At 32.8% G+C, this 23,162-nt stretch overlaps 3 protein-coding genes across 3 annotated transcripts; all 3 read right to left on the minus strand.

The window, feature by feature from the left end:
- Window positions 1-658: 658 nt before the first annotated feature.
- LOC145304567 (uncharacterized) lies at window positions 659-1,345 on the minus strand. The gene is made up of 2 exons (XM_080146481.1): window positions 1,216-1,345; window positions 659-979 (listed from the first exon to the last, which is right to left on the minus strand). The coding sequence occupies exons 1-2, from the start codon at window positions 1,303-1,305 to the stop codon at window positions 659-661; spliced, it is 411 nt and encodes a 136-aa protein (XP_080002607.1). The 5' UTR covers window positions 1,306-1,345.
- A 1,826-nt stretch (window positions 1,346-3,171) lies between these two features.
- Window positions 3,172-4,367, minus strand: LOC145304558 (uncharacterized). The gene is made up of 2 exons (XM_080146469.1): window positions 4,253-4,367; window positions 3,172-3,785 (listed from the first exon to the last, which is right to left on the minus strand). Exons 1-2 carry the CDS (start codon window positions 4,290-4,292, stop codon window positions 3,172-3,174), a joined length of 654 nt encoding a protein of 217 aa, XP_080002595.1. The 5' UTR covers window positions 4,293-4,367.
- A 7,819-nt stretch (window positions 4,368-12,186) lies between these two features.
- On the minus strand, window positions 12,187-19,455 carry LOC145304572 (uncharacterized). The gene is made up of 14 exons (XM_080146491.1): window positions 19,378-19,455; window positions 18,981-19,067; window positions 18,628-18,718; window positions 17,578-17,645; window positions 16,930-17,067; window positions 16,447-16,546; window positions 16,037-16,113; window positions 15,318-15,423; window positions 14,674-14,737; window positions 14,218-14,278; window positions 13,737-13,869; window positions 13,341-13,420; window positions 12,999-13,076; window positions 12,187-12,518 (listed from the first exon to the last, which is right to left on the minus strand). The coding sequence occupies exons 1-14, from the start codon at window positions 19,411-19,413 to the stop codon at window positions 12,399-12,401; spliced, it is 1,239 nt and encodes a 412-aa protein (XP_080002617.1). The 5' UTR covers window positions 19,414-19,455; the 3' UTR covers window positions 12,187-12,398.
- Between the last annotated feature and the right edge of the window lie 3,707 nt (window positions 19,456-23,162).

The raw sequence follows: 23,162 nt of genomic DNA on the forward strand, positions 1-23,162 counted from the left end.
TGCCTACTCCTAATACCAGGGGTGTATATTTTCAGTGTTTAAAACCATAAAACTTAATTCATATTTCCTAGACCCCCCCTTTACCACACTCTCCTCCTGGCATGATAAGAGAATTACAAATAAATTGTGGTAGGTTAAAAAGGAATTAGATGAAATGTATAGTTCATGAAATATTTCTATACAACAATTAATCATGTGCAAAATATACACCCCTACCTATTATTCTGGAATCTTCAGGAAAGGTGTATGCCGGAAAAAATGTCCTCACTTTGTGGACCAACCATACTGTTTTATCACGACGGCAGTCTGGGACAAAGTAGAGGTCTTGGCAGTCTGTATAGAATTGATTACTCTCGAACTTTCGTTTGTTGGCATTCCTAGTTCCCCTGACAGCCAGCTTTTGATTTATGTACGGTTTCACTGTGTGAAATATCAACAATCTAAATATGTCATTTATGTCATTAATGGCTGTTAAACGGAAAGGTATGTTGCTGGTGAAATCGTTATAGCTTAAGTGTTTGAAGCAATACACGGAAAGAAAGTTATGTTACATTTTTAAAAATTACATTAAAATTTGTAAAGAGTGGGGGGGGGGAGAAGTGACACTTCTTGAAACCAAAACTAAAAGTCAAAGGAACTCAACTAAAAAAAAATAGTATTACCTGTTTGAAACCTCTTTAAGGCCAAAATTATAGCCGCGGATGTAAGTTGATATCACATGATTGGCACTTTTGAAAGCATAACAACTGAACGCCATGGATGGTCCAAATCGGCGGACATGTTCCGGCATATGGTAAAGCATGTGAGTATTGTAACTCAAGCACGATTCGCCGTACATCTCCGCCAATTTTGAGTTCAGGACCATTATCATGGTCTTGAGCTCAGCCACACGTTCAGTTGTTATATGCTCTTCGAGACTGCGCAATATGTGGAATAAAAACTTGCATATCAGACGTTGTTCATCTTTAAGATTTGCCAACTGGAAAAAAAAAACATTGTAATAATTTAAGGTAAAACTAGCTGTTTCGCCCCTAGCCTCTAGGGGCTTCGCCCTATATACTTATTGGAAGTCCACCCTCCTCAATAGAAATATATATATATATATATAATATAGCACACGTGCGCAAATTTAAAAAGAATGTTATTGCTATACAATATAATGAAACTGAAATAAGCTTTAAATTCTAAAAAGATTATAATATGGTAAAAACCTACCTCTGCATAAAATATCATATGGTAGAAGCCCAGTACTTTGAATTCAGAACTTTTCAAATTGAGGGCTAGCTTCTTCTCTGTCAGGCGCATGATGGACGTACGGGGAACGCGATCAAAATCGCCAACAAGCTTCAATTGATCGTTGATTTCATCTATAATTGGAGTTACTGCAGTTCATGGTAAAATATGGGTGATAAGGAGAAAATTTTCAAAATTTAAGTTCTTTAAACTTTTCAAACTAACACTCTTTTAAGCGGCATAACAAGGCGTACAAATAATGTGTAATAGACATAAATCCAAAACTGCAGAATTTTATCGCAGTGCCGAGAAATGCGCGAAGAAAACACCTATTTTACGCGTCATTTCTTCAGTCAAATGCAGTACATCCCTGTAATTCTCTCCATTTGAACTAAGTCTTCTTCTTCCAATTCTGGATAACTATTACGTCCTTTCTTCAGGTACGTCATCACTTTCTTTACATAGCCCAGGTGCAACGCGTGCATCGGATCACTGGGGCAATCTTGTATTAAATCCAAGCTCGGGTCAAGGTCAGAAAAACTGGTTTTCATGTTCTGATTATTTTCCTCTAACTTGCGGAATTTCTCGTCAGACCTCGGCGTACCCATATTTTGACTGTCACTGGGGTAAAATACATTCATTGATTCGAACAATACCAAGTTCTTTTGACGGAGATAAGTCTGTGAAAAAGCCATCCCTGGAAGGTCACAGTGTGGGCATCCATTTTTTGATCCATGGCCAAGAAGGCCGAATACATCGGCTCTGGCAACGGCATCGTGGATGATGGTTCTACATTGAAAGGTATGTCCAGGTAATCCTTCTTGAATTAGTTTGTTGATGAATCGGGTAACATTATCCAGAAAGTTGTAACTGTAGGGACGCTTCCTCGTCTTCTCAAATATGCTGACTGGCAATATAACACTGAAATCTTTGTTGAAGAATAACCTGAAATAATAAAGAAGAATTAATAATAATAGCATTTAATACCTTAGACTTAAAATTGTAGTCACTGATTTATAAAACGTAAAGGCTGGTAAAATTTTACCGTAAAAGTGGTAAAAACTAGGTTTACTTATGGTATTAATTAAGTCCTGGTATACAGTAAGACAGATTTTTATATATGAATGCAATAGAAAAAAGTATCAATTGTAAACTTAGTTTTCTTTCTTATTTGTTTATTGAATGGTTTCCTAAACTTTGGCTTTAAAAATCTGGGCTGTCAATTGATGTAAAACAAATATTTTGATATCCTTTGAAATATAGGCTGCCAATCCTAAAAAATACCTTTTCGAGGGTCATGCTGTATATGAAAAGAACTTTATCCCAACCCAACCCTTTCAAATCCACAATATATTAATTACTTACCTAATCCAGACAGTATAATAGGAGATATGAGATCCCTGAGCTGCTTTCACTCCGTCGCCCGAGATGTCAAAAGTTATATGATCATCAACGGCCTGTTGTCCATTCAACCGTTTAAAGTCTGTGATGGCGTCTTGGAGGATCTCATAGGTAGGGAATCTGGAAAAAGAAATATATTTTTAACTAAAACTTGCATAATTCAAAGAAATTTTGCACCATCGGGCTCCAAATAATATTACGATGAAAAGTAATGGAACAAGGATGACAACATCCATAAAAACCAAAGCACTGAAACGGTACGACAAACGGACATTAACAATTGTGAAGTATCTGAACTGAATTTAAAAATATTAAAGTCGAACCAAAATTGTATGTAAGTAAATTTGTTAAAAAAAAATGCTTCAAGAAGGATAAGGTTTATGCACATACTTAAATTTTAAGGAATTAATTATAGAGTGGCTTCGCTTATAATATTGTTCTCAAGTTGTCGCAGGAAGCAATATACCAAAGAATGATCAAACTGATAATTAGAACACTTGAAAGTTTGTTGTTAAAAAAGGAGAAAAATCGACATGTTTAAAATGGACGTACGGAAATTCTGGTAATGATTATAGAAATGCTACGCTTTCTAAATCGTATATAAACATACCTGCACTCAATCAGTGAACCAGGAGCATTTGTAGGATTATATTTGTTTTCTTTGATTTCAACTTTGTATTTGGGTTTGAATAATGTATTATATGACGGAAATTTGAAAATACACAAGCGTTTCAGAATCGCCAGGATGATTCTAACTTTGTTGTGAGAGATGGGGTTGTCTAGAACACAAACGCTTCTGAAATCATTAACAATTTCTTTCTCAAGTTCTGTAAGATGTTTGAAGGGATCCCCGTCATGATCGCCATCAGGTTCGTCATCAGGGTCATCGTCATCATCTGGGTCAAAATAATCTTCAGGTATATCAAACAATTCGACGTGTTCCCAGTCCTCGGCATCTTGAATGCTGTCATTGTCTGCATCATTATTATCGTTGGTATTATTGTTGTTAATATTGTCTACAACAATATTAATGTAGTCCGTTTCTTCAGGATTGTTATTTAATCGCTCCAAAACTTGGTTTGCGTAGCATTGATAACATATACTTTCGGTTTCCTTTGTGAAGTTGGTATTGCAGCCTGTACAAACTTTACCTAAAAAAATACGATGTTAAACATGATGTTTTATAGTTATAAACCTTCCCGGGACCTATGTGAAGGTACCCTGTAAAGGAGAACCCAATCGGTTCAGCGGTTAGCAAGATCCTTTTGAACAGACACACAGACATCCTGTTACTTTAGTATAAGGATAATGCCGTAAAGAAAAACTAGTCAAATTAGAAAGTTAAAAAATTAAAAATTCCAGAAAAAGTAGATAAATGTAGAGAGTGGGTGAAGGTGGGTTAGGTTAAGGGATCCCATGTAGAATATACACCCCTGGAACAAGGATATCTTGAGACAAACTTAACTAACGTTTGATCAAACCAATTGTTTGAAATTTAGATTGAAAGGAAAATAAAAAACAAAAATTGGGAGACAATGTTTGTGGGAATTTGGACAAACAAACAACAAACAGACAGACCGACATCGTTCTACTTTATATTACAGATATTGTAGGTTACCTTTTGACGATGCAGTTTCGTTCTCATATTCCACATCCATCAAATCCTCCTGCTGTTCTTCTTCTAGTAATGGCTGACTGTCTTCACTTTGTTGATGTTTCTTGCGCCATTTTCTGTTTCTCGTTGCATTACAGAAGAGTTTTCTTATGGACCTCAGTTTATGCTGCAACTGGAAAAAGATTACATAATTAGTGAATTACTTATTTAAAATAATATAGGGGAGTTGTTATGGATCGTTATTTGGGCAAGCTACACGTGTCAATTGATTACAGTACATATGACTATACTGGTGTAAGAGCAAGCATGTTTATAGTGCGCTGACTGCAAGTGAAAAATAGAAATTAAAGTCGAGCATAGATTATACTTTAAGTACAGTAATGAAAAGTAAGGTTCATCTTAAATATGTAGAAATAATTAGTTGTAAAAAGTCACCTGTACATTTTTCCTCTTATCTCCACTTCTTATACGCTTCAGTAGAGCTTTAGAGAGTGTACCAATCAAATTGTCTCCCATTTCAATAACGTCTAACAGGGGTGTATAGGTAACTCCTGAAATAAGAAGTATATGTTATAATCAGGGATGTATATTCTGCATGGGATCCCCTGCTCAGGGGGGGGGGGGGAAATAAAAAATAAGTGGTTGGAGGAAAAAAAAATGTAAAAATTAAGAAAACTGAAAACATTTTTTCCATTTTGCCCCCCTCCTTGGTTAAAAAAACTAAAAAAATGTGTGGTAGGAGGGATAAAATAAATGAAATATAGAGTTCTTTAAATATTTTTCTATTTCCCCCCCTACTTTTTCAGAAAAATCTAGGGGGGAAAAAAAATAAAAAATTTTGTAGCAGGGGAAAAAAAATAAATCTTGTGCAGAATATACACCCCTGGTTATAATAATAAGGTTATTACTTGTTTACATATAACGAAAGAAGGAGAAAGTAAAAAAGGGGGGGGGGGGGAGTGACACTTTTTGAAACCAAAATTAAATGTCAAAGGAACTCACAAAATAAAGAGTTAGAGTTACAAACATAAGAAAATACCCTTATTTATTCTTTGATTGTCTATAAAATTAATTAAACTTACCTATCAAAATTGTGATCCAATTATACATACGTCATCCAGCGTTGGTCTGACATTTTTTTACTTTGAAAAAAATAACTATATACAATATACATAAAATTTTGTTTGTTCCAGTCCTGACCTGGATAATACCTATATAAATTTCCTGCCTTCCCTGAAAAGCCGACGAACGCATATATAATCGAGCCCCACTGGTCGTGACTTTTGCAGAATTCTGCAGTTGCATGGAGTTTTATTATAACAACAGTGTTGAACCCAGAAAATTTGTTAATTTGCTATAAAATAAATAATGTAAAACAACGAAAACAACATAACAAAAATATTAAAAAACAAAAACAAAAAATAAAACATATCAATTAAGATCTCCTAGAGAGCTATAGCCAGAAGCTTAAAAAACTGTACACGTGCATACGTAATCGTCGGCTTTAGGGGTAAATAATGTTTATTAATGTTTATATGCAGGAAATTATATATCTGCACGACCAGTGGGGCTCGATCACTGTCACCATGGGTACTTAATTATAAAATATATGGGCGCTGCAATCAAAGAGAGGTTAACGTAAATGTTCTGAAAGAACAAATTGATGTTATCCTCTTAGGAAATACCCCCCCCCCCCCCCCCTAGAAAAACGGCCCCTGGCCTCTACCTAGCCGTATAACTTAACCTAGCCTAACCTAACCCAGCAATTTAGTTTGGGGGGGGGGGGGATGGGGAGTTAAATAATACAAACAAAATTTTCTAAGAGGATAACGCCACAAATTACAATTAAAATTCGCTTTCAGCATGGATATCCGGAGGCTGGATGAAATCGCCGGCGGCGAGCTCGGCTTCTCCTAGCTTCTCCTTTCTCTTCCCTGAAAGGAAAGAACATTGAATTAAAAATGAGAAAACTAAAGCGTTTTTTAATGAAGAAACTCAAAGAATTCTGAAACATTTTTTGGTTAAAAACAATTTTTTCCCCTGCTACAAAAGTCAACTAGCCATGAACAAGAGCAGGTGATTTGAAGCAACTTCCATCATTGATCCACTTATTTCTTTTTTCCTCCTCCCCCCCCCCCCCCGGAGCAGAATATACACCCCTGCAATAATTTCGTAGTTTTTACCTTTCCTTATTCTTTCCTGCTCGTCAGAATGTGAAGAACTCATGGTCTTGAATATTATCAGGGCCGAGCAGGTTAATCTAAATTAAGAAAAGAGATGTGTTACTATGGGTTTTATTTAGAAAAAAGGGCTGACGTTGGTGAGGAAAGGTGCACAGTCGGCTTCATGGTCAATGACATATCTCTCGGTATCATCCAGGCGGGGTCTCTCGTTCTCGTAGAGATTCTCGGGCATAGGTTCATTCTTCTTTAAGTGTGTCTCTACCCAACCGTGATGGTATAACAGTTTTACTATTTCAACAGCGTCATCAATGCCACATGATTCTTCTTGAACTCGAATATTTAGCTTGGAGAAGAGTCTCAACATCCTAACCATGAGGGCGTCCCATCTGTCATGCAGCTCGTGGTATTCGTATGGATTCATCCTAATTTGAGGAATGATTATTTTGTTTGTCTTGTTTATTTTTGGGAGGGGTGTGATTAATGTTTTTTAACTTTCCGGTATTTTATTTGTCCTTAAACAAGGGGGGGGGGGGAAGGCCTGGAGCTCCGGAACCTGGAGGCCTATCCAAAAAATCTTAAAACTTGGGAAAATTCATCATATAAGAATGATTTTATCCCTAATAACCTATACTCTCAGTCCAAAGATAAAGCCTATACTCCCTGTTTACGCAAATGTGTCAAAACTTCCCCCCCCCCCTTATTTATTTAAAACAAATTTTGTAGCAGGAGAAAAAAAATAAATCTTATACAGCTAATATACACCCATACCTGTTATTATGATGTACGCGTACCCAGGTGATTGACTTGAATAGCCTGTTATTCAGAACTATCTGAAAAGGTAGAATATTTAAGAAATAAAAAATTACAAAATAAAATTAGCTCGTATTCATTCGAATCCGGTGGATAGGAACAGGTGTTCTCATTCATACGCAAAAAACTAGGTAACTAGCATATCGTATTATATCCATGGTTTTCTACGAATATAAAAATCTAAAAGCATAAGATTAAAAACAGTTATTTTTAGCCAGTGCCTCCGGCACCTCTGGGCAAAAAAGTAGTTTCATTCTTATAATTGTACTCCTATATTTGCGAAAATCCGTTTATACTACGATGCAAGAAATATATTTATTAATTTTACATTTAAAAAAGTCCTGTATATTACGTAAGCTAAAAAGAGTCCCAAAAATGGGAGAAAAAACGAATACGAAGAATATTTTACAAAGAATTCTCAATAATTAATGATAAAATTTGAATTATAAAACAGAATGTTACATATTAACTTAAAAATTCACTGTAATTTCACTAAAAATGATTACTAAAATACAAAAATGCACCGTAGTCATATAGTGCAGTTGAATATTGCGCCGATGGAAAGTTACGGTTGCCAACATACAGATTGAATAGGTGGCAAAACACTTTGCAAGACAGTTATATTTTTAATCGTAAAAATGCAACGAATAATAACATTTCATGAATTATATAAGTTATGCAGTTTTAATTAATTAACCGGTAAAATATTAAAATGATATTATATACATAAGGTGTTTTTTAAAGTTTGGCAACTTTGTCGAGCATGCTGATTTGATCTTCTGAAAACAGGGTTACGAAAGTTAAATTAATGTAAATTTTTTTTAATGTGAATGTAATATATTTTTGCAATGACTTAAATGAAATATCATCGATAAAATATAAAAAAATATATTGCAATGGATATAAAAGAAATATTTTTCAATATAAAGTTGTATACCTGTACAGAGCATGTGCATGAATGCCGCTATACCGATTGAAAACTATTGTAAACAATGAGTGTTATATTTCAAGTCTCTTAGAGAAAATACGTGTTATATCCAAGTATGATTGACAGGAGATGGTCCATCTCACAAGATTTATATGAATGTCATTTAAGAATTCTAGAGAGCTGATATTCAGAAGTTTAAAAAAGTACGTGTCCACCTTCAGTCTTGGCTGTTAGTATATGGACCCTGCAATCAAAGAGTGGTTTGCGTAAAAGTAAGTGTTTAAATAATTTTAATATAAAAACATTAATAATATAGGACCTTGAGCGTACGGTTTTAGGCTGCCTTCGATTAACGGTTTAAGTTTTACTAGCGGCTATGCCCCTTAGAAGCCTCTAGGGGCACTTAAAGTAGGAAGAGAAAAGTCGAGGCCTCATCCTATTTTTAATTTGAGTTTCAGCTATAGATTAAAATAAATAAAAAGCTTCGTTGTAAAAGAGAACAATATTAAAATATTTATATAATAGGATAATTGTTTTAAGCCTTTTTTAAGCCTTTTTGATTTGATCTAAGAAACACTTTTTATCCTATTCTTAATATTAAATAATTCTTTAAGGGGTTTAATATATATAAATGTAAAAGAAATATTAATAAATTATATTTAAATTGAATATTGTTTTTCAGGTTCAGCAACACTGATTCATCAGAAATAACTATTTGGGCGCTGCAATTAAAGATTGGCTCACATAGAAGTAAGTGTTTAAATAATGTAATAAAAAAATCAATATAATTTAGGACCTTACGCATGGTTTTAAGCTGCTTCGATAAACTGTTTGTTTTATAATTTTTTAAACCTTTTTGATATATGATATAAGAACGACTTTTTATCCTATTCTTAATATTTAAAGTATTCTACTATTAATATATATAAATAATAATAGAAATATTAACAAATTATATTTCAATTAATATTGTTTTTCAGACTTAACCAGGAATCAGATTCGTGAGAAAATATATGGGCGCTGCAATTAGTGAATGGTTTACATAGAAGTAAGTGTTAAAATAATTTTAATAAGAACATGGATATTTTAGGCCATGTTATTAAGACTATCCTTTAACGAAACCTTTTTAATTCAACCTTGCTACGAAGCCTTGTGTGATGGTAGAGTGTTTGAGTTCTTAGGGAACCACACTAATTACATAATATTATCTTGAGTTAGACAGGTTTTATAAGCTGTAAACAGACTAATACAATTAGATATGTCATTATCTTTAAATTATTTATTATAATCTATATAATAGCACCTTTGAAATAAGCTCATATTATATCCAACCTATATTCGCCCTTTAAGGTTTATGATTGTTTTAAGCGTAACGAATTTTTATACCCTTAATAGAAAGATATTATAAGATGTGTTTTATGTAAAATAATATTGAAAATATATATAAATTATATTTCAATTAATATTCTTTTTCAGGTTTAGCTTCGCACACAGCTGGGTGTATTCTCTGATTATAAGCTGACCGCAATTCGATCGTGGAACATTTCTTGCACCAACATGAAGCTGTTGCCATCAGAAATTCATCCGTTAAAAGTAAGTGTTTAATTATTTGTAATAAAAGATAGTTGGAATAATCCTACACGCAACTACGGCAACACCTCGCCCCCAAAAGGTAGTTTCCATGTATACAAGCGTAACAAATATGAAGTTAATATACACAGACACACATCGAACTACCTTCATGAAACTGTATACTAAATTATATTAACAATTAAGCTATTATTAAATTTATTAGATAGATATTAAACTGGTTAGACAAAAGTTAATACATAAAAATAACGTACTAGATAGGTAGCTATTTAAAATTAGATTTTACTACTTTATATTATTGAAACAGTACATTCAGGATATTATTAAAATCTAAACAGCATTACATTCATCCTCGTGCATGTTTACTTCGTGAAGAACAGCTGCCAGTTCGGCAGCCTGGGCAGCGGCGGGCAGCAGAGGGGAAGGACGGCAGCGATTAAGATGTGTAGTAATCCATCCATGCTGATATAACCTCTTACAAACCTCCCTCTGGATCTCGACATTGTCAGTTCTGGCTCTAATCTCTAGACTCTCTCTTAAAACTAACATACGACTATTTAATTCATACCATAACTCCAAATTCCCGTTATAAGACATTCTTAGTTTCTCTCAGTCTGGTTATGTATTGATAACTGAATTAAACTTTCTCTAATAAGCAGGCACGTACACAAGCTGTATCTACTTTCTCCATGAAATTTTCCCAAAACAGTTAACTTTCCTTTTTGTAAGGCCTTTTTGATTTGTTAATCCTTTAATTGCTTAATTTAAAAATGAATATTCTTTTTCAGGATTTTGGAGTTGAACCAGTTTTGAAGTGTGGAGCTTTGCAGTTCCATGGAGAACAACTTGAGTTCCATCTCAACATGTAACAGTCACAGATTATACAAAAAATTTCATTATTTATTATGACGACAATGTTGAACCGAGAAAATTTGTTAGTCAGTTAAAATTAACAAATAATTTACAGAACGATACTAATAAGTTTTATTATTGACGACAATGTTGAACCGAGAATATTTTGTTAGTCAGTTAAAATTAACTTAAATAAAGCGTATTGATTACAATCAGTGTTTATTATGACGACAATGTTGACACCAAACATTCCACAAGCTAAAATTCTAAAAAATATTGACTTTATTAACAAATAAAGCGTATTGATTACAATCCGCCCAATCAGTGTTTATTATGACAACAATGTAGAACCGAGAAAATTTGTGTCAGTTAATTAAGTTCTACTCGAGAGCTCCAAACATTCCACAAGCTAAAATTCTAAAAAATATTGACTTTATTACACATTTGACAGGTGTATGGTATGTTATTTACAGAAACGATACTAGTAAGTTTTGTAGTTTCAGTATTGACCTGGATAATATCTATATGACCTGTTATGTTATAATATGAAATAAATTCTAAATAAAATCATTATCATCATATTTTATTAATTTCATATTCCATATAACGAAAGCAAATAGTGCTGAGTAAAAGGATGTTTGTTTGGAAAGTATTAGGTCTGAATATTTCCTCATTATATTTTATTTGCGATTTTTATCATTAAGTAGAAGGATGTTTGTTTGGAAAAATCTGGACTTAGCCTAAAAATTTACCTTGTCAATTTTTACCAAAAAGTTGGTCAAATTTTACCAAGTTTTTTTTTTTGGCAAAGTCCAAAAATCTGGACTTAGCCTAAAAATTTACCTTGTCAATTTTTACCAAAAAGTTGGTCAAATTTTACCAAGTTCATTTTTTTGTCAGAGTCCAAAAATCTGGACTTAGCCTAAAAAAATACCTTGTCAAATTTTACTAACTTTTTGGTAAAAATTGACCAAATTGCGTTTTTTTGTCTAAGTCCGAAAATTCGGACTTAACCTGAAAAATAGAGTTGTAAAATTGACCACATTTTTGGTAAAACTTCCAAAAGTGGTAAAATTAAAAAAAAAAAAAAAAAATTTAAATTTAGGCTTCATTGTATAGAAGTCATTATTTTAAAGTACTACAACTGATTATGAAGAGCTGTTTTTAATTTAAAACACAAAAAACGGGTTTTTTTGTTTCGTCAAATTTTACAAAAAAAATGGTAAAATTTGACTAATTTTTTGGCTAAAATTTTTGCTGGTAAAATTTACCACGAAACTGGTATATTTTACCAGGTTGACCAGCTTTACCACTTTTCTGGTAAAACGATTTTTTTTTCTGGTATTTCGTAGAACCTGGGCCGAGAGTCACAAATGATTTTTTTTTCAAGAAAACTTTGTAAATACATCGCGATAAATTCAAGGTTATTTTCCTGAGACACAACCACTAAAGGGCTAAAGGAGTTCGTAAAAAAGACGAAAAAGTGCATTCATAAAAAAGATTTAAAAAACATAATAAGAATATTCTAGTTAGGTGCAAACAAACCTTATTATTTATATGTATGAAAAAAAAAATAATGATTAAAACATTTATTTATCATTTTATACATAAATAATAGATATTACATATTGTTAAAATTTTAGTGTAGAATTAAAGGAAATATTTTATTTATAATGTTTATATAATTTAATACTTTCAAATTACAGTTAAAATCATTATACATATTATATTAGACTATATAATACAATATTACGGTTTGCTTTTAAAAAGTCGTCTTTGTACAGAATTAGAAGGCCGAGCCTCCAATGTCGTATTCCCTCCTGCTACTCGCCACTTTAGTGGTCATCAAGTCAGCAAACCTTTCCCTTGTTAGCTGGTCCTCATCACCCATTAAGACACCAAGCACCTTAGAAAAAAATATATATATTTAACCACAAAAGCGTGCTCCAAAAAACTTTAAAGTAAAGGTTTATTTGTCACAAATTTTAATGTACCTTTATAAAAAAGGGTCGAAATTATACAAATGTAAATTTTTAAAACATGCTTTATTACACATATAAGAACTTTTATAATGCTTGAAAGGCAGTTTCGTTTCTGTGACATTAGAGTAAAACACTTGAGGAGGAAAAGGTTAAGTAACTGTATTTCCCTATCCCAATGACCTTGTGCCGACTCTTAATTTGGTTATTGAAAATAGTTGTCAGGAATATTAACACAGCTAAGTAGTAGAAAACAATTTGATAGCAGGCGAAAAAGGTCCCTGGAAAAAAGGGGAGGTAGTTATCTGTATATACATCTATACTATAGATCCGTTCCTGTGACAATATTTAAAGGTAAAAGAAATAAATGGACTCAGGCACTAAAACCTTTAATAACTATTAAATACCTTTTCAACATTAAGTTCTGATCCACACATATTGAGCCACTCAGTCACTTCTGCACGGTCCAGAGTTCCAGAAGCATCCTGATATAGAATATACGTGTATATTATAACAGGGAAAAATTTATCACCAATTTAGATTGCTAACATGGACACATTTATTGGTCAGATCGTTCATGGGTAGGTTGAAACGTTTGAAAACTTAATGTAACGCAACATCCAATTAAAATTCACTAAAATCCCCAAACTTGTTAAGCCAACAAATAAAAAATCTTTATTATAAACTTAGGGGACTAGTGTAATAAATAGCCGATTGTCCCTTATCTCTCATATAAAAATCCATATTACCTGATCAAGCATATCAAAAGTTTTGAGGTAAGCTGTTCTTAGCTTCTCTTGGTTATCCTCCTCCAGCTGCTCTACTGATCCTAAATAAATAATCATTACTGTTTGTCATAAAAGATCTCTGAAAAGTAGAAAAAAATAACAGCCAAAAAGCTGATTCAAAGCGGTCGGACTGCAATTGATGTTTTATAATTAAATATGCGCCATAATGAGGTATAGCGTCAATACCAAGTGTGTAAATCTTATTTACACCATAGTGTTACAGTCTGACGGATTAACCGGACAAAAAAGTGAATTGTAGAGTAGCTTCGCTACTAAAAAGGAATAAAAGACTTGAAATGTAAAAGCATGGTAAAATCCATTATTTTTTCCATTATCATATCCCAGTATGATTAATACCTTTTCTTTCAATAGTATTGTGATTTTTATCGGCCATTTTGTCTCCGTGCGTCACAAATACTTGTAGCAGCTGCTCAGCTGCTATAGCCTTTGCAAGCATCGGCCGTTCGCGTACAATCCGTGCGTCAATTGCCTATGGACATATTGACAGTGATAATTATTCTGGAACAAAATTATTCTAAAGACCTAATTGAATTTGCATTACACACATGCCAATAAAGCCTTTTATGGTCTTTATTGAGTTTATAATTATAATACCTCAGGAGCCAGTTAAAAAAAAAAAACTCCCAAGATCTACTTAGAACAGGAAATTTGAATTTCATTTAAAACATAAGTTTGTGGATCTTAATCCTTAACTTGCTACTGAACTGCTACAAAGATGCTAGGGGTAAAGCCACTATAAAATAATAATTATTTTTTCTTCTAAATAATATCTTATTAAATGTTTATTTTTAAAAATTATAATTGTCAATGTCCTTGCCTTTGGTACATTCTTAAGGAAAAGTTCTTGCTCAAAAGTTTCAACGTAGGTGCTCTTCACTCTGTGGTGATTCATGGTGTTAGAAAATTTGGAATTATAATCAAAAGTTATGAGCAAAAAATATAAGATAGACTATGAAGATCAGCCTGTTACTTTTCCACCACTTAAAAATAAAGTTAAAAACAGAAAGAGGTAAAAAATAACCAAAAGAGCAAATTAAGTGTTTTGGAATCCGATATTTCTAGAAGTATTTGAGGGACAATTGCCTCTTAGCTTACAAAACCAGCAATTTCCAATTTGCGCAATTTTAACCTTTAACTATTTTTTTGTGTCAATTCGCTTTTGGCCACAGCTGGGTAAAACTTTTTTAAAGCCGATTTACAATATTTAAAGATTAAAACTATAAACTAAAATTATAAGAAGACTAATTCAATATTCATCTATCATGAACTATTCCTGCGAATTCTGGCAACAGGATCATAAACTCCAAGATTCTTTACAATGGCTGCTATAACCATACCTGAAAATTGTTTAATCTTAAAAGCCCGCAGGAAATGCAACGCTCTTACTGCTGAAAGGCTGCTATAAGTAGACCTAATAACCCAAATTTGAAGCCTCTACCTTCAATAACTAAAAGTTATAGGCATCTTAAAGTTACATTTTATCAAGATAAAATCTTCGAAATTTTCCCACCTTCTATTGGGTCTGCTTGTGGAAGTCTTTCAGCAGTTAGAGCGGTATATTTCCAAAGGGCTTCCTGTAACATTAACTGTTTGTTTGACTTTAACAAAGGTTTTGATACAATACTCATTAAATTGTGCACAATGAACATAAAGCTCGCTTTAAAATCTCTAGGGGAACTAGTTTCTTTTGTTATGCCTAAGAGATGCCCTAACACTGGGGGACTGTACCAAATATAACATGGCATAAAGTAAGATAAATGAAAAGAAAAACTAAATCATCCAAAAAAAAACGGTAAAAGTTCTTGAGATAGCGTAGTTATTAAAATTCAGGTACCAGTGTAATTTATAGTCCAATGTCCCTCCCTCCCTTACTCATATTCAAAATAAAAAGTATGGTCATTTAATAATTTAATTGACCTGTCCTGCCAGAACCTCCAGCACAGTGTACCAGACAGTTTCTACCCTTAGCCAGGTGATAGGTCAGGTCAAGGATGTTGTTTACCAGGTCTCCAGATGTGGGGATCTATCAAGGCAGGTATTGTCAATAAACCTTTAGCTTTACCAGCAAATCTTAATCTTACCTTTGAAGAAATTAGCAGGGATCGGAAGCCGCGCGTAAGCTGCGTGTAAGCCTCAGTGAAATCGTCATTTTATCACTATAAAATTTAGCTGGATGTATAAAACTGTCTCTTTAGTGGACAATCCTTCTTTCAAAAATTTCTTTTTCTGCTCACAAGCAGGTTTAAAACTGAGGCTTATGCGCGGCTGAGGCGCGGCTTCCGAACCCTGGAAATTAGAATAGATTTATTACACTAGATGGTTAATCAGACACAAAAAGGAATTCTTGGCACATTTTTGTATTATAAGATTGAATCCGATAATAATCATTTAGTGGGTAGGAATGGATTAATCAGGAACAAGGGACTAGGATCCTGACAAACAATTCTGAGTGAAAATATCCCAACAACCAACTTCCTTCTTTTCTACTCCTTCGTTTCTCCCCCTTCTTATCCACCTCCTTTTAGTTACAGCACAAAACACGTTTAGCGCTAACATTACGCCAATATCCAAATTTTCAGCAATTTAAAATGAAATTAATTTAATGAATCACAGCCCCAGGGTTTAATGGAATATCCCTGAAAATCTGGAATAGCTCTGTTGTAAACCACAAGTCCACATTCCTCTCGGTAAAAGTCCAGAAGCCCATCCATACCTACCAATTAGCCATTATTATCTATAATACAAACTAGAACGATGTCTGTCCGTTCATCAGTCTGTCTAAAGCTTAAGATCTCAGTAACCGTTGAACCGGTTGGGGATGAGACACTCCCAACCCACCCCACAAAAAAAGGAAAATCAACCCCAAAATAAATGATTTTTTTTCTTTTTGGTTTCTTTTCTTTTGATTTTTTAAAAACTCAAAGACGTTGAGGAAACCTCATTCCCCTGTACAATAAACAAAAAATAAATAAAATATTATAAGTATCATACTGACAAAGTATGGATAAAAAAGCTGTATAGAAAGCCTATGCATAATGTAAATAACCTGAATATTTCTTAAACTCTTCAGTTTCAGTCAGGACCAAAATAACTCTTAAATAATTGACTTTACACTTCTCAATAAAGTCATCACGTTCTCCCTCGTCCTGCACAGCATCAACAATGTTTATTTGAGTAATGGATTTATTATTACTTGGACTTTACACCAGATGAAACTTGCATCTGGTTAAATAACGATTCCTATCCCATCTACTCCTACTGAACGAACTGACCAATAAATAATGTCCATAGATTGACGACAAATTTTCTCCTGTCTTACTAGCCACAATCACATTCTATATCCATTTCCATATCTGGTTTACAAGGATCTGTAAACTAACCTAATGTATGTCTGTCTCTCTTTCTCTTTAAATACGATTTCCCTTAAACATTAAAGATCCTATTCCTCTCCGCACAATTAAAGTTTCCTTTTTACATATAAACCTTGCTTTTATTGGATGCAATAAATTTGAAAAAACATTGCACATGCCTCAACAATATTTCTTGGCATCCTAGTGCTGAAAAGCCTGCCAGGTACAAGTTGTTCCAGACCGTCCAGGGTCAGGTTGGCGAAGAGCAGGGCATTAGTCAGGTTCACCTCGTACCAATGGTCAGGGTCCAGTCTTGCCTAAATGGTAAATATCAACCATAAAGTTAGCAAAATTTCAGGGAATTTTTGCTGGGCTCTGGGCCTAAATTAGAGTAATAATAACAATAATGAATCCAGGTAGTTGTCTATGCATACATACATCAATATTTATCGATTTATTGGCGTTAATCTATTCTAAGCAGGAGCTGCTATTCAGCCAATTAATTCCATTTGAAAAGAAGGGGAGAAAAAAGGGTGGGGGGTTGAGGGGAAATTTTCACTTATAATTGTTTGTCAGAATCACATTCCCTTTTCCCTGATTCTCAGAAACTGCTAAAATATGCTTTGGCTTAAGAACATTAATTGCTTAAGAACTTTTTTTTTGTGGTATGATCAAAGTTAGAAATTTTTAAAGGATATTTTCTGAGTGAGAGGAGTGGGGGATAGTTTAACCTTATTCAAGAATTTTTTGAATAGCCTATAGCAGTCAGGAGCTTAGCAACTACATTTTAAATTCAGGTAATATAAAGATATCTTAGAAATATTTACCTTTTCATTTTCAGGTTGTTCATCATCAAGCATAAGTTTGTGCATAGCCTCACAGGTGGACCAACAAGCTATAGTAAATACAATCATTTTACACAAAACACTAATAGCTCCTGGGAAGATTACAGCTTTTTTTTAAGGGGCGCACCAAAGAAAAAATCAACCCCTAATTTTTTGTGTCTTTTTCTTTCTGAAACTAAAAAAAAACCGGGGGTGTCGATTTCAATCCCCCACCACCACAAGTGCCCCTAGATGCCCTTAAAGGACGCCTGCAAGAACTCCCACGCTTTAACTGCTGAAAGACTGCCACAAGTAGACCCAATACCCCAAATTTGAAGCCTTCAGCTTCAATAACAAGAAAGTTCTAGGCATTTCAAAATAGCATTTTATGTACATTGATATTTTGAAAGATTTCCAATGCTCATAAAAGAAAAAACAATATTAAATTACGTCGCCTAGACACAAAATTATAACCTTATCTTTGTCAGAAACTTAGATTACCGGTAACTGATTACATTTTTACATTAAAAACACCACATTTCATAGTCAAAATATATGAAAAAAATCGATTTAAATTGCATTTTTAAACGAAAATCATAGCGGACACAAAGGGCGAAACTTATACAAGCTCAGCTGTGATTGGTTGTTAAGCTGATTCAGCCTTCTGATTGGCTACAGTACACTCGGTACAATGCAAGTTAAACTTAATTTTTTTAAATGATTTTGACTATAAAAATGGGTATTTTTATTGTAAAAATATAATTAGTTACGGGCAACCTAAATTTATGACAAAAATAAGCTTATAATTTTGTTTCTAGGCCACGTAGTTTAATTTCAAAATTTCTAACATTAGCATTAAATTTCTTTCAAAATTTCCATTGTATATAAAATGTCAATTTAAAATGCCTAGAACTTTTTTGTTATAGAAGCTGAAGGCTTCAAATTTGGGGTAATGGGTCTACTTGTGGCAGTCTTTCAGCAGTCAAAGCGTGGTATTTCTTGCAGGCTTCCTTTAAGGACGTAGATGCTATTTTCTAATTCATGATTACATCCCTGTAGCATACGCCTCCATCCTTCTGACAAACTTGCTGCGCATATCCTCGGTCAAATCTGCGCTCCTCCGGTCAAATTCGTTCTTGATCACCTAGTACAATTATATATTATTACTTGGATGTCGCACCAGATTTTCATTTAACTCTAATAAAGTGATGCTTGCAACTGGCTAAAAAAGCGATAACCCCTATTAACCCACTTTATCCCCCCCCCCCCCTACCCTACTACTGGATACACATATACTGGATTGTACATCTATTTATCGTCAATTACCTTATCCCTTTTAAGATTAACAAACACACTATACATAAAACTAGCACTTACATGTTATTGCTGCCGACAGTTAATTATACCTGACTAACAGCTGCTGTATCCTTGCCGTCTCTGCGCACCTCTGTCAACCAGCTGGGACGGCTACACAGCTCTTTTAAAAACTTTTCCTAAAATAAATAAATCCTACATTTTTAAATAACATCGGAACAATTTGTAGTGTCTGAATAAATATGTAAAATTCCTATTTTGTTTGTATCCTATAATATTAATATCTCGGAAATTGCTAAAATTTTTAAGAGAAGCTTTATAAATGCCTTAGAGTAGTTTAAAGCTATTTTCCTTACCTCCACAGTCCCAACTAGGCAAGAGGTTAAGAAAATAAACATTCATTTAAACAATAGGCTCTATTTATGTACAAAATACCAAAACTTAAAGACCCCCCCCCAAAAAAAAAGATTAGTTAAAAATTATATTTACCTTCCATTCTGGTGTTAGATCCCCAATTGGAGCCATTTTTAATTATCTTCTGAAAATTTAAAATAAAGTTAATAATAGTTATTTATTGCATTATTTTATAGACACCTTTCCGCGATTATAATTGAAAACCGGTTTTAATTTTATAATTATATTTTGGTATTTGTGAAAAATTGTCTGTAATACGATGTTATACATGGTTTATCCATATGGCTGAGAAATGTAGGGATAATTTAAGAATGATTTCCCTATCCATAATAAACAAATTATTGAATTTTATCTACATTAATGATCAATATGCAAAAAAGTTTATGTAGTTTTTGATTTAGAATTTATGTAGAATTACCTGTAACTTATTTATACTACTGATATAGGGACTGATTAAATAAAACTAACAAATTGTAAATATAATAAAATCGAAAGGATTTGTTAGCTAAATTTGAGGGGGACTACAAAAAAAACAAATGTATTTTATTTGCAGGTTTTGAATAGCTTCAATTTTCTTATACAAAACATCAGTTAAGAAATATAGGACTTAAGACTATATAAATCAGTTTAAATCGAAACTGAAAACCTAAATCTACTGTTTAACTAATTACTTATGGTATAACAACTATTTTAATATAACAGCACTGATTTTAAACAAAATTTATTAATTTTTTTGTAGTCCAATTCCAACAAAGTGACTAATATGTTGTACAGGAGGATATTACAATGATAACATGTAGTTGGTGTCCACGCAATTTAGCTGCATTTAAACAGCTAATTGTTTAGCTTGCTCAATTCTTATAAAATGACTGAACACCATTTTAGAAATAGCATAAAACCATTTTTAAAAAGCCTCACTGAAAAACATAACAGAATCGATCTAACACAACTTTAAAAATATCCTAATAAATTCAAAGTTTTCAGTAGATGAAGCTAAATTTTTTTTTGGATTTTTAATGCAAAATGAAAAGATAATTTGGCTTGGAAATACAATATAGCCATTATCTATCAAGGTTATTTCAAAACGGGATAAGTTACAAAATTAACAACTAATGTGTCTAAAAAAGTTAAAAAAAAATATTTGCTGTTTTGAAAAACAATTTATTACCCGTGGATGATAAGAGAAAAAGTTTAGTAAAAATTACAGATAACACCTATTTTTTTTTTACATGTTAATGTTTAAATTTTACAGCGTAGCTTTCTATAATGCATATAACGTTTGATTTAGTGAAATAGCTTTTCCAATATGGCTTCGAAGCAGATTATTATTAGCTGGACTAGAACCGATGCTAATTCATACTGAAAAATTATGTATATCGTCATATTACAGACATTTTACCAACAATATTAAAATAAAAACTGTTAAAATACTACTGCTTTCTTTAATTCGGCCCCTCGGGTAACAAGACTGGTTTAAATTTTATAATTTTTCATTTTTATATCCGCAGAAAGCTGCCAATAATATGATGTGCTAAATTCTTTTAATAAAGTATCATGATCTGTGTGTGTGTGTGTCTGTCTGTGTGTACCGAAGGATCTCGCTTACCAATGAACCGATATGGTTCTCCTTTACAATGTAGCTACTCATATGTACTAGGACAGTTTATCACTAATATGAGATAGGGTACCCTCCTAAGAGAAATGACCTCTATAATCAAAACTACAACAATAAATAACAAATATGATTTTGAAAAGACTTATTTTCACAAGTATATATCACTGAACAAATTGTATCTGAACTCGACGCTACTATACATATGTCCTCAACGTATGTCGGGTGTCAAATTACTGATATTTAATATCACCTCCGTATGGTTGACAAAAATATGAAGAGGATTCCTACAAAAATTTGCAAAGTATAATAACAGACATGTACAAGTGCAAGTCTGGCTGAAAACAAATTGTTACTGCATTATCTTAAAGAAATCTTCAACCAATGTTTAATTTCTAATATTAGGAGAGTTAATACAAAACAATAAAAAATTTTAAAAAGCAAATGGTAATGATTGTAGTTGTTTATGCTTTTTTTGTTACTTTACAATCAAAGGCGTTTTTAAAATAAATTTATTAATGAGGAAAAATTTCATATTCCTAAAATTTATTTCATTAAAAACCTAGCCTTCAGTAAACTTTAAAAGAAAAAAATGAAATAAGTACCTTCTTAAAAAGTACCTTCTTAAAAAGTAATAACTACTTATTTTGATGAAATTAATTCTTAATTGTATAAACGTTTGATGGCATCTTTTTTCACAGAGATAAAAGAATTATATATTTGTTAAAAATTTCTTCATGTAATAAAGAATTTAAAATAATGTAAAATGATATTTGATTACATGTTCAATTATTTAAAGCACAATTCTATTTTATAAAGTAGTAATTTTTTTCTGAAGCTTTAGATTACAATAAAATAGCCAATTAGGTTTTCCAATGTAGCGAACTTTTCATTGGTCCTTGATGGTTTTAGGCTATTTTCTGCCCTCTTTCTACTTTTAAATACTGTGATCCTAGATGCTAGAAGCGCATCCGCTAGTTTATATAAAACGAGAAGGATTTAGTAAAATAATAGGGAATTTATTTGAAATGATAAGCTGATAAAAATTCATACAAAAAAATAAAAGATAATGGGAAAAATAGAAAAAAGATTAGAGTAAAACACTAGAGGGAGATAGGGTTAAATAACTGTATCTCCCCATCACATCAACCTTTGTGAAACCTTTCTATTGGGTCATTGAAAATCAACCAATATGGTGTCGCTTATATTAACCCAGCCAAGTAGCAGAAACTATTTTAGAAGCAGACGTAAAACAGTTAGGGAGTTGAATCCATTTTTATAGAAGCAGAAATATAATCTATGATTATGGTTTGGACCCTCTAAAACTGTAATCTACCCTTCCACTTTCCCCTCTCTTGGTGAAGATATCTTCAACGCCGATACGATTTTTGAAATGTAAGATTCTACTTTCCCTTCTCTTGGTGAAGATATCTTCAACGCCGATACGATTTTTGAAATGTAAGATTCCACTTTCCCCTCTCTTGGTGAAGATATCTTCAACGCCGATACGATTTTTGAAATATAAGATTCCACTTTTGCCTCTCTTGGTGAAGATATCTTCAACAAGAGAGACAAAAGTGGAATCTTATATTTCAAAAATCGTATCGGCGTTGAAGATATCTTCACCAAGAGAGGGGAAAGTGGAAGGGTAGATTACACTTTTAGAGGGTCCAAACCATAATCATAGATTATATTTCTGCTTCTATAAAAATGAATTCAACTCCCTAACTGTAAAAGGTCATTGAAAAAGAAAGGGAGGAAGTTGTCTGTATATACATCTATACTACAGATCTGTTGAAAAATGGAGAAAGAGGAAGACATTTATTAAAAATCTTAGTATATTTGCAACAACTCTGATTTACCAAAGAAATCCATTATGCCTGGAGTTGGACGCCCACAAAATAAACTGGTTGTTAGCAGGGATAAAAGGTTAGGACAATGCGGTTGAGGCCAAATTATAAACAAGTTTAGAGTTTATCTTTGAGTTTATAAAAATATATGATTAATGATGCTCCTTTTAGGTTTAATACTGCTTCTAGAAAAATAGCTTAAGATTATATGTGTAAGTACTTTCCCTCGAAGTATTTTTTTCTCAATTTTTAAAATTCCTCCTAGGAGGGTGGTAGCACCCTACCCAAAAATAACTATAAACATTCTCAGGACCTTTAGGAAACTATATTATTAAGGAAGACCATATCAGCAGTTAGCGAGATCCTTCATTACAGACAGACGCACACACAAGTATTTG

This window comes from Acartia tonsa, chromosome 2, assembly GCF_053477335.1.
Source record: "Acartia tonsa isolate MP-2025a chromosome 2, ASM5347733v1, whole genome shotgun sequence".
Classification (NCBI taxonomy): domain Eukaryota; kingdom Metazoa; phylum Arthropoda; class Copepoda; order Calanoida; family Acartiidae; genus Acartia; species Acartia tonsa.

What these genes read in the sequence shown, in the direction of transcription:
- LOC145304567 (XM_080146481.1), bottom strand. Translation starts at nt 1,305, where the DNA reads ATGCGCCTGACAGAGAAGAAGCTAGCCCTCAATTTGAAAAGTTCTGAA. An exon ending in ATATGATATTTTATGCAGAG is followed by an intron (nt 980 to 1,215) that starts GTAGGTTTTTAC and finishes TTTTTTTTCCAG; the next exon opens with TTGGCAAATCTTAAAGATGA.
- LOC145304558 (XM_080146469.1), bottom strand. Translation starts at nt 4,292, where the DNA reads ATGGATGTGGAATATGAGAACGAAACTGCATCGTCAAAAG. An exon ending in CGAAACTGCATCGTCAAAAG is followed by an intron (nt 3,786 to 4,252) that starts GTAACCTACAAT and finishes GTATTTTTTTAG; the next exon opens with GTAAAGTTTGTACAGGCTGC.
- LOC145304572 (XM_080146491.1), bottom strand. Translation starts at nt 19,413, where the DNA reads ATGGCTCCAATTGGGGATCTAACACCAGAATGGAAG. An exon ending in ATCTAACACCAGAATGGAAG is followed by an intron (nt 19,068 to 19,377) that starts GTAAATATAATT and finishes TATTTATTTTAG; the next exon opens with GAAAAGTTTTTAAAAGAGCT. An exon ending in TCCTTAAGAATGTACCAAAG is followed by an intron (nt 13,870 to 14,217) that starts GCAAGGACATTG and finishes ATATGTCCATAG; the next exon opens with GCAATTGACGCACGGATTGT.